This window comes from Manis pentadactyla, chromosome 9, assembly GCF_030020395.1.
Source record: "Manis pentadactyla isolate mManPen7 chromosome 9, mManPen7.hap1, whole genome shotgun sequence".
Lineage (NCBI taxonomy): Eukaryota > Metazoa > Chordata > Mammalia > Pholidota > Manidae > Manis > Manis pentadactyla.
The window spans coordinates 27,705,855-27,722,240 of NC_080027.1; the positions used below are offsets into that span (position 1 = coordinate 27,705,855).

The following is a 16,386-nucleotide window of genomic DNA, read 5'->3' on the forward strand; positions in this document are numbered from 1 at the left end:
AAATCACAGACGGCAACAATTTGGGCTAGGCACTCAGACAGTTCCCTAAAAGCTTCTGCCAAGACAACTTTTTCATTGCACACCATTCGCTACCAGAGAGAGGCAAAAATGTCCTAGAAAGAATCTTTTGTTTGCTTTCTCTCAAAGAACTTAGGATGGGTGAGAAGTAGCAGATCTTTAGCTCCCCAGCCCAAAGCCAAAGCCATGGAAAGAAACCCTTTCAGGTAGATTTGCCAACTCTGGCAGCCTTCCAGCAAACCCGAGGAAAAGGGAAAAATGAAAACAACAGGCCTTTCAGAAAGTGACTCAGTGGGAAGCCTTATGACAGGAAGTTAGAATGCTTCCTACTTTTCCCTCATAAAGAAATTCATCTTGTTTATTTTAAGTGCAAAGTTGTAAAATGGAAGGAAGGCAGTGCATATCAACATTTTAACATCAACAGAAACATTCTCTAGGAATTTCTTTCAGTTCCCTAAGTTACCCAATTGCTCTGGAAGTTGGAACTTTTCTTTGTATCTTCACTTAAGAGAAAAATAGAGAACAGAATCAAACAAAAGGGAGTTGGTGGGAACCTGGGAGGGCGTGGCGGATGGGCTCCAAGGGGTCAGAACCCCTGACAAATTTTACAGCTCCAGCATTTGAGTTATTCTCTTCCCACAAATAGTTATTTCACTTGTGTTCCTCAGTTTGCCCCACTTTTCTTGGCACTTTTTTCTGCCTTCCTTTTGGTGAATAAGTACCTTAAATAAAAACATGAGGAGGATTACTTTCCATTACCAGTAATTATAACTCTCATAAGCATTATCCTTTTGAATCTTATGGAGTTAAGGTATTATTGTACAGTTGAATTAGTTAAGGTGCAGGCAGATTCTGTAAATTGCTCAAGATCAAAAAACTCCTGGAAAATCACACCCAGGTACTGTGTTTCCACTGTTTCATGCTACTCCATCTGCCTTTCTCTACAATCACATTTTGGGGCCCTATATTTTCAGGAAATTATAGAAAGAGAAAATATTCAGCTTTCAAGCTGGCCACCTGTTAAGTGTGTCCAGGTTGCTCAGATATTTTTCATTTAAAATGTGCTGCCTATTTGATTATTATAATTCAATTTGGATGGGGAAAAGGGTAAAATATCTTTGCCACTTGTTAAATGTTATGTCGCTGATTCCTTAGGGGAAGTATTTTTAGTTTAGATGAGAAATATATTTATTCATATTATGACAATTATAATAAATAGCTCCTGTTAATATTAAAAATGGAACAGATTTTCATAATAGTGACTTCTAATTTCTTGGCCTCTATCTTAGGTAGTAATGAATAGGAATCTATACTGTACAAGCTAATCGTTCTATCATTCATTCAGCAAAAGTTCTTTTATCGAGTTTCTACACTGTTTTCAATACTGTGCTAGGTTCTATTAATATATACATATGGAAGGTATCTGATCTTCCACTGATATGGATTCAAATGTCCATAGTAGAATGCTGACTTAAATAAGTAATTGTATCAAGAGTATAACATATGATACATACACTACCTGAACCATATGTCAGGTGCAATCAGTGGCACAAAGGGTAGAAATATTCATTAGCTAATGGTCCCAACCAGGTGCAAACTGGGCACTGGACACTTAGTGGTCATGAAGCCACAGTTCCTTACCCTCAGGTATCCCAAAGCCTGGGCAACATACATACAAATAAAAAGGCAGTTTCACTATATTCAGTATGCCCGGTGTATAATACAAACTGCCTTAATGTTTATCTAGTGAAAGAATAAATGAGAGACGAGGAAATAAAGAATAAATGGATGAACAGAGTAAGCGCTGACTGCTGTAGGAGCACTGAGGAGAGGAAACCGCCCAGGTCTTGGAGGTTTAATGGATCTTCTAAGAAGAAATGGGATCAGTGCATGTGAAATGAGGCTAAGCAGCTAAACGGGAGAGGAATTTCCAAACAGAAAGAAAAAAACCTTAAGGAATAATGCAGCATGACATATCTAGCAACATGTGTGTCTGAATGTATTTTTTCCATTTTAGCAAAGCTGTTCAGAGGCAAGTGAATCACTGTTTCAGATTCACCTTTCTACCATAGTCATTCTTTTCTAAAGACCAGCTGTAAAGAAAGTGACTACCTTGTTTAACAATAGAATTTCCAGGTCCCTACTACTTTCTAGAGTGTTCTTGTTAAGTCTGCTACTTAAACTCATCAATACAATCTAAGAAAGGTGAATTTATGATAAATGTAGTATCAAAAATCACAGCCAACATTTTGGCTGTGTGCAACACGTCTGTAACAATTAATCTTTATTATCTTCCAATAGTATAGTGGTTTAAATCGGAAGGCTTTGGAGTCAGACATATCTATGTTCAAATACACATTCCACCAATGACTGATTGTATAACCTTAAGCAAATAAACTTCCTCCTTGAGCTTTAACTTCCTCTTACATAAAATGCAGGTAAAGGTAGTAACTAGTTCATAGAATATTGGAGAGATTAAACAGCATACAAGTAGTTTAATACCTGTTAATAGTTCAATTATATTAATAATTATCACTCTAGGCTTCATAAACTTTAAAAAAATGTAATGATGGGAAATGAAAATACAGATAGATGGATTGATTTAAGAATGAATGAGTGAGAAAATGTGGAAGAAGTTCCATCCTCTCTCTACTGAATGTATTCCACATACTGAAGAAACATCCTTTAAGTCAATGACTCTCTACAACAGTGGAATGCCACAGAAGAGGCAATGAATTTAAATTTATTAAACTAATTTACTATTATAAGCATAACCTCAGATTATCTTCTTAGGCCTTCCGATTCTAAATGAATGGATTACACAAGGTTAATGGCAATCTGCAAACTCCAGAAAGGTCGTCCATGAACCGTGACAATACTAAATGGCCTCTGACAACTATTTTCTTTTAATCACTCTCCCAGATCAAAAGATTTTCTGGTTTCATCGATGGCGTCATTATTCACTTTTGCTCCTTTCCTCAATAACAAGAAAACAAAATTTTAACCTTCCCCAAAGGGATCTAGCATCTATTATCTTTAATATTTTTACACTTATACACAGCTATATTATTAAATAAAACTAATGATAGAGTTTTAGAGTGTCCCAGCACTTCGTCTTGATCCTCTTTTCTATCTAAAGTTGCTTCATTGGTGATCTTACCCCATCTCATGGTGTTATTCTCAGTTATACACTGAAGATTTCTGAATCTAAATATATAACCCAGACCTGTCCTTCAATCTCCAGACTTGAATATGCAACTACATATTTGACATATTTACTTAAATTTCTAACTGATATCTCAAATTCTTCATTTCCAAAGTTAAAATCCCAGTTTTTACCTTCTTGATCCCAGAGCGGCTCTATCCTTAGCATTCTGTATTTCACCTGATTTTTCAAGTGATTCCATTTTTTCAGTTTTCAGGCCAGTAATTTTGGAATCATCTTTTGACTTCTCTCATATCTCTTGGTTGATCAGAAAACTCCACTGACTCTTCAAATACAAGATTCTACCATTTCTCACTACCTCCACTGCAAGATGCCTGGTCCTAGTAATCACTAATCACCTTTACTGCTGAAATAGCTTCCTAACTACTCTTCTTGATTCTACCTTTGCCCCACCCTACAGCCACTCACTGCCCCCTGAAAACACAACCTTTTTAAAAAGTAAGCCAGATCAGATAGCTGATCAAAACCAATCGAGATCTCAAAGCAGATTTGCTATTTTTTTTCAACTTGGGTGAAGACTTTAAATATTAATATATTTTCATTCATCATTTAAAAAAAAAAAGGAAGCCAGATCATGTTACTCCAGTGTCTAAGCCCCTATAGTGGTTTCCTATTTCATTCCAAGTAACAAAGTCCTTACATATTCATGTTCTGTATAATCTAGCCCATTGTTATGTCTCTGGACTACTTTCCTCTTCACTTTACCACCCCAGCACATTGGTTCTGTTGTTCTGTTAAAACACCTGAAAGGTTCTGTCTCAGCATCTTTGCCCTGGCTGTTCTCTGGCTGGAACGTTCCACCCCAGATACCCATAAACTATTATCCTTCCCTCCTGCAAGTCCTTGCTCAAATGTCTACCCTGACCAAATGGTTTATCACTACAAAACTGCCCCCTTCCCTTCTTCTGTCTCTAATTTTCTCCATTCCATATAAAACCTTTTATTCTATTTATATTGTTTCTATATTCGTTTATTTTTGCTCATCTTCTATTGCCAGTTTCTCCAGTTGGAATACAAGCTAACAGATAGGGTGTTTTATGTTTTTGTTAATTTTGGGATATCAAGTTTCTATTTGATGAGAAATAAATTAAAAATAGAAGAAAAGAAACAAATCCCCATGAGTGCCTATCGTGCATAAAAATAGGAACTTTGTATTCTGCCAGTTAATCCTCCTCATAACCCCAAAAGGCTAGACTCATTAACTCCATTTTACAGAAAACTGAAGTTTAACATGTAAAATATCTGTGCTTGAGGTCACACAGTAAGTACCAGAAGTAAGACTCAAGCCTTAATACGAAAGTCTTTCTATAAAACTTGTACTTTTTCCTTGATAAAATGCTTTAGGCAATATGGAAATAACTAGGAATCACTGGATTCTTTCTGAAAGGATTTCTAAAATGCATTGAAAATTTTTGTGCATTGGTCCTTTTCAAACAATGGGCTTGATGAAGCTGTTCCAGTTAATGCTGGAAAGAACAATGATTTCCTTTTTCAATGAGATGCCAGGGCTCACACATTGATAAATTGTAAAATGGCTTCTTACTCTTCTGATTTCTCAGTTCTCATTAACTTGTAAGTTTATTTATTCCAGAAGAGTCAAAAAGATGGTAAATTTATAAATGTAAACATTTTCCCCAGAGGCAAAAAAAAATTGTGAAAAAGCCATCTGTCAATGGAACTTCCCAAAGTTCTCAAAGCTTATGTTCTTCAATGAGAACGTAAACCAGTTTTCATCTTGCCAGAAACCATGTAATGAAAAATGTGCATTGCATTCTTCTTTACAATGATAAATTTGTGGTCTGACTAAAAACAATGTCTTGTGGTCAAAAACCACTCTAATATAGCCAGACTGAAGAAAATAATGTGGTTTCATTGATTTTGGTTTTTGATAAAATAGTTTACCCTGAGTAAATTATCACATTTCCCCCCAAGAACATAAAACATTGTTAACACAGTGCCTACCACTACATTATCTAACTCATTTGGAAAGTGCTTTATAAAGCATTGGTGTATTATTTGACTAATAAGCAGATAAATGTCTCCTATCTTGCCACCTCTTTTAAAAAGCACATCAAGTGAAAAATTCAGAGAGCATGTGTGCTGCCTCATACTCACAAACAACCTACGACAATATAATGCCATATACTTGGGACTGTGTATATATAACAGGCTAGAAAGATGATTTTCCCCAGAAGAACAGAGGACAATCAAATAAAACACACAGGCAATTTAGCAGATGTTGAATCACTGCTGTTTTTTGTATATGCTTATCTTTTTCCTCTTTTTCTCACTTCCTAAGTATTATGCCACTGCTCAAGTCACATTATTTTATATGGTCCTCACTCTAATCATTGAGATGTAGGCAGGAAGTTATTATAATCTCCCCTCCTAAAGCTTTTACTGATCTGCCGTCTGAACAGGAGATAATATAATTCCCGGAGATAATGTAATTCTTTTCTGACACCGAATTACCATGCGCTAGAGGCGTTCCTCTGCCTTCTGCATTTCGGCTGTTTCCTTTACATTCCATTTTCATCTCTCTGTGTCTGTTCTCCTGTGTTTCCTTTCACTTCAAACGTTCTTCAGTTCCAATTCTACTTGACTTCTCTGAACTGAATGAGATTATGGTGCCTCCATTGTAGAATGTTGTGGGTATCCAAGAAGGTAAAAGGTAATAAGGCCACAAATCTGACCAATACACTATTTTAAAGGAATAAACAACTGCCTTTGTATTCCCATGGTACAGGCCCCGCACCTTGAATGTGGTGGGTGCTCAATAATATGCATTGAACAAAGAAGTAAATGCAATACTGTAGGTGATGCCAGGTAAACAAATTTTCAATCTCTTTAACAAGTAGGACAAGGCATTAATCTTTGCCATGTGTACTTTTCTTACGTGTGTGGGGTTCCCATATTTTCTTTTTATATAAACATGAGCATTGTATTTACCTAAACATGTACCAGTAGCTCAATTGAGGAATGCTTAAAATATTCTGGTACTTAAAGTTCAGGAACTAGTAGCCTTGGGAAGAGAAACAGAAAGTAAAATCCACGGTAAAGTATGCAAACAATTTTGCAACCAGCGTTAAGAAAGTAATGTAAATCCAGGCCTTAGAACAGTCCTGATATGTCTCAAGGGGAAAAAAAAAATCAAGACTGTCTAACAGGGTCTATGAAAATACAGAAGGCAGATTCTGCAAAACGGCTTTAAAAAACCTGAGTCAGAAAATCAGAAAGCATTTGAACATTTGTGTGGAAGACCAGCCACAGGAGGAAAATGCTTTTTGGTGTGTGCAACAAAACAAGAGTCTAACTAAAACCTGAGGAAAGGAACCCTGAAAGAATCTGGCAAGCCAGGAAATTAATAGAAATAAATAGAAATTAATTGTAATACACTCATTATAGCTCATATTATATGTGTAAAATTCCATTGATAGTCAATTGGTTTCAAACTGATGACTTAAATATTTTGATCTAGTAAAATACAAAAATAGTTTTAAGCATTTTATTGACTTCAATCCTGAGAAATTGTGTCAGTGATGCTTTTCAGATAATTGGTCTGTATTTCTCGTATGTCAATTTTTCTACCAGGGTTTCTCCAGATTAAATCCCTCATGATAGGGAAGGAAATTCTATATTATTTCTTGTTCATGTATAGAAAAATCAAGGCACAGATAGAGTAAAATCTAATATTCTCAGGAAATATTTGTATACAAACTGAAAATGAAGTGTATGTCTCATGATTTCCCAAATGTTCTCTTCACTAATGTAATCATTCATTCCTTCAACCGGTGCAGCTGTCTACTGTGTGTCAGGTACTGTGCGTGGCACAGTACAGCAAAAAGCAAAGGAACAGAATCCTGCTCTCAAATTGCTCATAGTCGAACACATGAAACAGACAAGCAAACTCACTCTGAGCATTTATGGCCTATTTGCTGTCACGTGCAAAATAATGTGCAAGTGCTGTGCTAGGCACAGGCCTGGGGAGCTGTTTGACCACACGGGAGGAACCTGTCATTCATGCTCAGGGCATCAACAAAGTCATCCTCAAAGAGGACATGGAAAACTAAAGAGTAAGGAGGACTTAGCGAGTACAGAGGGACAAGGGAAAAGTAGACAGGGAGCAAAGTATTCCAGTCAGCGCACTGTATTATTTAAATGCACATGCTGTGTTTTTCCTCTCTTATTCATCTGCTGTATGACCGGAAGTCATATTTTTCAAAGCTGTTCCCTATAAATGTGCATCTGTGATAATCCTTCCCCTAAGCACTCTCAGTACTAGTAAATCATTCTTTATGCCTTAATTATGAAATACATCTTCGCATATAATTTCAGACTCCCCTGTAAAATGTAACCAATAAAAAAGAACAAAAATAAAAACTAAACAAAACTATCACCCTGAGTTGTCAGCTCTCTGAGAGACTTTTATTAAAGAAATCTAAACCAAAAATATGTACTAAAATGGAAGGGCATGAATAAGTTGGGTCCAATGATAAATGGATGGCTGAGTCCCCTTCCTGGCAGTGTTGGGAATTTCCCACAACTCATCTTTTTTCTCATGTCCTGGAGGTGTTTGGTGTCCATTTAGAAAAACATCTACACTAGAAAACTTTAGGAGCACAAAAGCAACCACTTTCCAGACGGTATTTCTAGCCAGCAACCCACAGGACATATAAGCCCGGATGAGAACCCTGCTGAAGAGTTTGAACCAATAGCGTTTCTCGGAAGGGAGTGTGGACTTACGTCAGGATAACAGGTACCAAATCCTCGTGCTGCCAAGGGCACACCTTGCCCATGGCAGACCTTTTTAATTACTTGTGATTCTTTCTCCTACTTTAAGTAGCCTCAGGACCCCTTTCAGAGGGACACTTGACCAGCTTGCCTCCCGTGATGTGGCATCAATGAATCAATCAATCCAAAATCCCACAGGGTTTAATTTCAGCCCCAACAAGGAAGCATATCAAGCCTCATACTGTTTCTCTGTACTTCAGTTAATGATACCTACCTCACTTGTTTATAATGAAGATTACTTGAAATATCTTGGGTAGAACCTGGTGTAGAGTAGGCACTCAATAAATGTTGGTTTCCTCCTTTTTCTAATGCTGGAATAAACAGGAATAAGCTTCCTATTGAAGCAGTTTCCAGTAAACCTAACATTTTGAGTAGAGACAACATTTTTATTTGAGGGAGCGATCTTGGTATGTTTTGTTTCATGCTAAGGCAATGGGAAAAAAATCAATCAACTTTAAGGTATGCCTTCCCTGCAGAGGACATGGGGGCTTTTATTATTCTGGCCTAAAGTAAAAAATGTTGCAATTAACAGCCTTCTTAGGAATAGTGAATCTGAACGTTACAGTTAGAAGGCACTTTTTAAGAGCGACTTCCATTTCCTACCTCCCTCTTTCCTCTCCTCATACTTCCCAGATCCAGTGACTCACTCAGAATTAGTCAATCATAAAACATTTACCATTGCTGAGTTAGTATAAGAATGTTTCTCTTTTTTTATTTAAGTATAGTTGATATGCAACCTTATATTGGTTTCAAGTGTACAACACAGTGGTCCAACAGTTACCCATATTATTAAAGCCTCACCCCCTCTAGTGCAGTTGGTCTCTGTCAACATAGGGAGATGTTACAGAATCACTGGCTGTATTCTCCATGCTACCACCATCCCTGTGACCAACTTATATTGTGATTGAGAATTTTTGTGCCCCTTATCCCCCTGCCTGATTCCGGCCCCTCCCCCATGGTAACCACCAGTCACTTCTCAGTGTCTATGAGAGGAATATTTCTATTGTGAAACTTCTCACAGCTATAAGCAGAAGTACCCCTTTGAAGTGCTTACTTAGTCTCGCCCACTCTGGCTACCAGAATCTTGACACTAAAATTCAGGTGTGTTATACTGAATTTAGACTTCTATCGATAACTGTGCATGGCAGTTATGTAACTTGGGACTTCTTAAAGGTAACAAAAGTATTTTCTGAGAATGACTTAATCTATATACCAGAATAAGAGAATTATATACTTGGTTATACAGTAAATATATTCATTGGTAAATTGCTATGCTAACCATATGAGTGAGGTACTGTGCTCAGTACCTGGGATCCATTTATAAGCAGAAGAGACATAACCCCTAACATCAGGGTGCTTATTGTAAAGTAGGGATGATAGACGTAAACAACATAATCAATCTCTCTTTCTCTCTCTGTCACACACAAAATAGATTAAAATTGTAGGGAGTGCTACAAAGAATAAGGTACCTAAATATAACACACACATACATGCACACACCCACTTCCAATTCTTCCAAACTATGGAAGTGATGGAAAACTTTACCTTAGGCTAAGTGAAGAAAAAAATATCAAGGATCAGGGATATGGGCAATGAAGAAAGAAATCGAGTCTGCGTTCCTCTGATACCTGAGACCAACATCCTAGAGATCCAAATCCTAACAGGTATGGAAAGGAAGAAAGACAAACAAATGGTCTATTGATGGAACAGATTGAAAACAAGCATGATGTCATTAGTCACCTGTCAACACTTTGTATTCTGGGAAGATCTGCTCAAGTACCAAAGTCCCACAATGCCCCCATATCAGTTCTGTTTCCCTGAAATGGCCTGACCAGCAGCTGAGGACACATACATCTGATTCTCAGAGATTCTCAGCAGCAACATACTTTCCTCCAAAACTATTCAAGAAGTATGGAGCTTGTCAAGGAGTTGCTCCCTAGCCGACTTGAAGAACAGCAGGCATCTGTCTCAGGGTCTGTGATTCCTCATTCCCCTGGTCTGAACAGACACTTGCAACAGGGTTTGAAAATGCAACAGTCTAGGAACTATTACCTACAGGAATATTAATCCTGTAAGACAAATACCCAAAGAGTAAGCATGAGTACCAGTTATTGCTGAGCAATCACATCATTGTTAGGTGTCCAAGAAGTAAGTGCACCATCCATTCTCACATCATGTATGGGAAGCGCTCTGGTGGAGTCATAGGATGAATGTGGATGATACAGTTTTGGCAGCTCACTTTCCCTTTAAAAAAACTGCTGTATTTCCATTATATATCACTTCAAACAATGAAAGAATGGATTATTCTAGAGAACCAAAGCATATGGACCAAGCATAAAAGGGAAACAAGTAACAAGTAGATAGCTACCTAAATAGATGTTATCAGAAAACAGCCCTTGGTTTTCTAATCTATGGCTCATTTGCATTTCTAGAAAGCAATGTATGTTAGTGCATCATCTGAGAAACTGCACTGTGGTTGTTAGCAGGAAACTTCACTGACATGATCAGTATTATTTAATCTAAAAACATATGCTAAATAGACTAAATCTATAACAAAACTATAAAACACACATATATATACACACACTATAGATTCCTAGCTAACCTGTACATACCCTTCCATGTAGTAATTTACCAGTACACTGAGATTACTACCAATGACTTACCATTACATGAAGAATAAAACAGATTTAAATAAAATTAATGGAGGAAACACCCAGTAATTTACAGTAGAAAATAAAGAAGAGATTTAAGAAGAAAAACAGGGCGTTCAGATGTTTGTAAACCAATATACATAGTAAGGGTAGTAACCAATGATAACTTAAATTTAAATCATAATAAGATTAGCATGATCACATGATTCTGAGATTTGGTAGAACGTGGTCCATGATGGGAAAACAACAGTGGAAAGACATTACATTCTGCTCAAAGAAATAGATCTAATAGTAGTAAAGGGGTAAAATATAAAAGAATGATAGACCAGCAGGAGAGACATCTGTAAACCTAAAGCTCAAAGCTTTGTGCAGGGTCCTTGGCAGGTAAGGATTTTTAAGAAGAAGAACTGAGGTGATGCTGTTGGAGAAGGGAATGTAGGCCACCCAATTAACCACTTTCCTTCGGTTGCTGATACACTTTCTTCTGGGTCTATCTTATATCCTCTTCTTCTGCTTTTTCTTAATGTTAGTTTTACACCAGACTTCTAGGTTCTGGTCTCATCTGTATCTATAAATTTCCTTGTTTATTACATTTATTTCCATGTTTCTTATTTCTACCTGTAAACAGATAATTTCTAAAGCCGTAACTTCCACCTTGATCTCTTTCCTAAGCTTCTGCTTCCATCTGCCCAGTGGGTCATAGACTCTTCAAGCACAGATCCAAGTTGGAACTGGATATCACTCCCATGAAAGTGACCTTTTCTCCCTATAACCCTCAAGTTAGTTAAGCACATTGCCATCAACTTGGTTAGAAGCCTCTCTCCTGCTTTTTCTGTCTGTCTGCTTCAAAGTTTCTTTCAATCCTAGCTCTGAAATGTCTTTATTAACTCAATGTTTTCTTCAGTACAATGACTTTTTTAGATTTTGCCTGTCAACCCTTCACTGCCTTCCTGTGATAGCCTTTTGACCAGTATATTCACCTCAACTCTCTACCTGCCATCGTGACCTCCTGCCTTTCCAGTCTGTCTTCCCCCACCACTAGTCCTGGCCTGAGACAATCTAATTGATGATCACCCTAACCCTACCTTGGGATTATCATATAAGACTTTTGCACACTGGATGAGAAGTCAGCCTGATCATCTCTAAGGCTGGAAGGCCAACCATGTACCAATGATTCAGTTGTATAGTCATTGTTTGCTTATTCAAAGTGATATTCCTTTAACCCACCCCAAATGTATTGATACAAAAAATATCCTTGTGTTAGACCTTTAAATTATACTTCTGTAGGCACTCCAAATGATTGTGATGCACATCTGTTTTGGGAAACACCAAGATTTTATCCAGTTATAAGACTAAGTGATTATAACTTGAATCCAATCTGTTGTTCTAAGAGAATCGTCATAAAAATATTCAATACAATGGCAGCGTCATTTATTCTGAGTGGTTCACATTAAATGAAGAACATACATTTGAACATACAAATTCTGGTAAATTTGTGAAAATAATCATCACATTAGAGGCAAGCCTTATGTACATTTTTTCCGATGCATATATTTAATGGAGTTTTCTTTAGTTTCACACATATTAATGGGTTGCACAGGAAGAGTTAAAGAGTATTTTTGACATAAAAATAGTGGTAAATGTTATCATATGCAAAGCATTTAGTAATAGGGTGCTAATTGCATTTAGATAAAAACAACTAAGATTTAGCAGAACAGCCAAACAAGAGTAAAATGAAAGCCCTTAAAGTAAGTTTCTTTTTTTTTCAGTTAATTATCTTTGACTAATGAAAGATTTTCTGCTTCGTGTGTTATATAACCTGTTTCCTATATCAGTCAGTTGCTATGGACATTTGTATCTCATAACTTACCATGGGAAACAGGTCCCTATTAAATTAACTATAATAGATAACAAATTTCACTGTCACACTGGTGTTATAAATAAGCTGTTATGAAAGAATAAAGATAAGAATGATTAATCCCTATTTTTCCTGTTGCAAAATAGTCTCTACAAGGAACAGATTTGTAAATATGAACCTAAACCCTATAGTATAGTGAAGTCTCAGAGGCTGAATTCCATAAATACAGCATATATGAACACAGATGCCTAAAAATACAGATACAGGTATATTCATTGGTAATGAAATATGCTTGTATTTATATTTAATGACACTGTGTAAAATAACTGTCTTATGTATAGTCCATGCTATCCACATACACTTTTTAAGTTAAAAACACATTGTTTCAATATTAAATGCACATGTTTTTAAAATCAAGATACATTTGCCCACTGGAACAATTTTTTAAAGTGTGCCAAGGAGCCTAGGCTAATTCACAAATCCTATTAAACCCTTAATTAATTTAATGATAATACTAATGGTACTACTTGAAACCTGAGATTTTGAGGAAAGAGACTGGCAAGGCAGAAATAAGAGAAAGAAGAAAGAATGCTTCCTTTACTTTTTACAATAGAGCTGCCTTTAGACATATTTTGAAAGGACCACATGCTTCTCTGCTATCATTGCTGATGCCTCCCTTACCTTCCAGTTACTGTTTAATATTCAGAGCCACATACTACAACACCCTTGAACACAGGACATGGAAAGTTAATAGGAGAACCTTACACCGGAATCAGTTAGAATTTGGTTTAGCTACATATGTAGGAAAAAAATAGCTTAAGAAAAGTAAATGTGATGTATATAATCCAGAGCTAGTCATTGGTTCCATGGGGAACAGAGACTCAGACTTCCTCTCTTTTTCTCTTCCAAACCCCAGAACATGTTTTCTGTCCTTAAAGTTACCTTATGGTCCAAAATAACTGCTGGAGCTCTATGCATCATGTTTGTATTCCAGGCCACAGAAAGAAGGGAAAGGCATGTAGGGTATTCGCCAAGAGAAGTCATTTTTTTTCCTTCAGGAGTTCTGTACTTATAACTTTCTGGCCAAAACCTAGTCCCATGGTACAACCTACTGCAAGGTGCTGGAAAATGTAACATTTTTAGCTGTATCATTTACCGTCCCAAGTGAAACTGGAGATCTGCATGCAGATAAAGGGCAGAATGGGTATTTGCAGGCAAATCTCTGCCATATTCTTCAAATATCCAAGGCTCTTGATTCCTTAAATCCTTTCCTACTCACCCAATAAAGCTATCTCAATTCCATGTTTTAAAAAATCTAATTGGCAGGAATGATCCTTCTAGAGCAGTGGTTCTCAGCTACACATTTGAAAGTACAGCACCTTTAAAAACCCTGATGCCCAGGCCAGTTATATCAGAAGTTAAGTAGTAAGACACAGGCCACAGTATTTTTTAAAGTATTTCTAGGTGATTCCAGTGTGCAGTCAAGTTTGATAACCACGGTTCTAAAGAAATTTAAAAAGGAGGCACATAACCCAAATGATGGCAACTTTTGTCACTATTTTCTGTTGTGAAATCAAGTGATTTAAAAAACTACAAACCGTGTGTTTATTCCAAGTATTATCCCAAGAATAATTTTGGGAGTGTTGGCATTTCCCACATAGGCCAACTGTTCACATTTAAGGTCAGTTTCCTTTGCTACCCCTTCTTGTTTGTTTGTTTGTTTGTTTTTTGTTCATTCGTCCATTTATTTATTTATTTTTAACAGCATCTTTTCCCTAGCTTTAGAATCGTACACTTCTGTGTACATCCTAACTTTTCTATACAGTGGATTCAAGGACAGCAGAGATGGACTCAGTGCCAGTCATCTTTGATGACTTTACCTCTCACACACCCCCATACCCATTTAAACACTCGATATTGCTTCACAAATCTGTCTATGCCTCTATATCACCCAGAATTCACACAGCAACCAAAGGAATGTTTAACACACACACACACACACACACACACACACACATACACACACACACACACACCTGACCATGTCATTCCTCTATTCTACGTAGATCCCTCCAATGACCTCCTATTCATCTAGGACTTGCAACCCTGCAAGGTCCCCTCCTGCCTACCTCCCAGCCTTATCTTAGACCACTCATCACCCTGCTGGACAGTGACATCCTTCCATGCCTCCAGTGCTCCCTAGCTCTTTCCTTGCAATTAATCTCTGCTTGCCAAACCTCCTGAATCCTTGAACTCAGCCAGACCAACACTTTCAGTTGCTAACTCCTATTGAAGGAGGACTTCATTGCTCCCACAGACCATGTCAGGACCCAGGCTATACTTCTTCATGGCCCTTATCACAGTGGAAGTAATTCTTTAAAATCCCTCCCTCCCTGATTATTTTATATGAGGGCAGAGAATGTGTTCTCATAATTTTGTTTTCAGGACCTACAACAGTTCCTGCTACAGAGGATATATTTGATAATATAAGGATGCATGTTTTATGAACAAATATATGAAGAAAGGAGTAGTATGGAATACTGAGATTAGGCAGATTGGAGACAAAGTCAAAGGGTCATAGGCAGCTGTTTGTAAACTTAGGCACAAGTGACCCAAGTAAACGTGTTTTTTCTTTTTCAATACGTATCTGTGTCTGCAGGTTGTGATTTGATCCCAGTGCAGTATCTTCGCTGGGGGGACCCTGAGCCCATTGCAGCTGTGGTGTTTGCCTGCCTTGGCCTGCTGGCCACCCTGTTTGTTACTGCAGTCTTCATCATTTACCGTGATACACCGGTCGTCAAGTCCTCCAGCAGAGAACTCTGCTACATTATTCTTGCTGGCATCTGCCTGGGCTACTTATGTACCTTCTGCCTCATTGCAAAGCCCAAACAGATTTATTGCTACCTTCAGAGAATTGGCATTGGTCTCTCACCAGCCATGAGCTACTCAGCCCTTGTAACCAAGACCAATCGTATTGCAAGGATCCTGGCTGGCAGCAAGAAGAAGATCTGTACCAAAAAGCCCAGATTCATGAGTGCCTGTGCCCAGCTAGTGATTGCTTTCATTCTCATATGCATCCAGTTGGGCATCATTGTTGCCCTCTTCATAATGGAGCCTCCAGATATAATGCACGACTACCCAAGCATTCGAGAAGTCTACCTGATTTGCAATACCACCAATCTAGGGGTTGTCACTCCTCTTGGATATAATGGACTGCTAATTTTGAGCTGTACCTTCTATGCTTTCAAGACCAGAAATGTTCCAGCTAACTTCAACGAGGCCAAGTATATTGCCTTCACGATGTACACCACCTGCATTATATGGCTGGCCTTTGTGCCAATCTACTTTGGCAGCAACTACAAAATCATCACCATGTGTTTCTCAGTCAGCCTCAGTGCTACAGTGGCGCTAGGCTGTATGTTTGTCCCAAAAGTGTACATCATCCTGGCCAAACCGGAAAGAAATGTGCGCAGCGCCTTCACCACATCTACCGTGGTACGCATGCACGTGGGGGATGGCAAGTCATCCTCGGCAGCCAGCAGATCCAGCAGCCTCGTCAACCTGTGGAAGAGGAGGGGCTCCTCTGGGGAAACCCTAAGGTAAAAGGTTTGGGGATGTCTGGGGCAGTGGCTCCTACAGCTAAAGCAGCAGCATTTGCTTCCTGGGTCTTTTAAATGGGGAATATCTGAGTGAATAAAACTGTGGGTGGCGGGTGCTGGGAAAGGCATATTCACGTGCAGTCAGCTCTAGGGGACAGAGAAATATTATGAACTAAACTCTAGTTCACCAGAACAGAGTAGAGAACACCATTATTAATGAAGATTGTGCCAATAGTAGAA

General features: G+C 37.9%; 1 protein-coding gene across 2 annotated transcripts in view; it reads left to right on the forward strand.

Annotated features, from left to right (window-relative positions):
* Positions 1-16,386, forward strand: part of LOC118931779 (metabotropic glutamate receptor 5) — a 121,503-nt gene that overhangs the window by 48,678 nt on the left and 56,439 nt on the right. For both annotated transcript variants that reach the window (XM_057507148.1, XM_036924544.2), the window contains exon 5: positions 15,207-16,146. In XM_057507148.1, the coding sequence (XP_057363131.1) occupies positions 15,207-16,146 (940 nt within the window). The remainder of the gene's footprint in view (positions 1-15,206; positions 16,147-16,386) is intronic.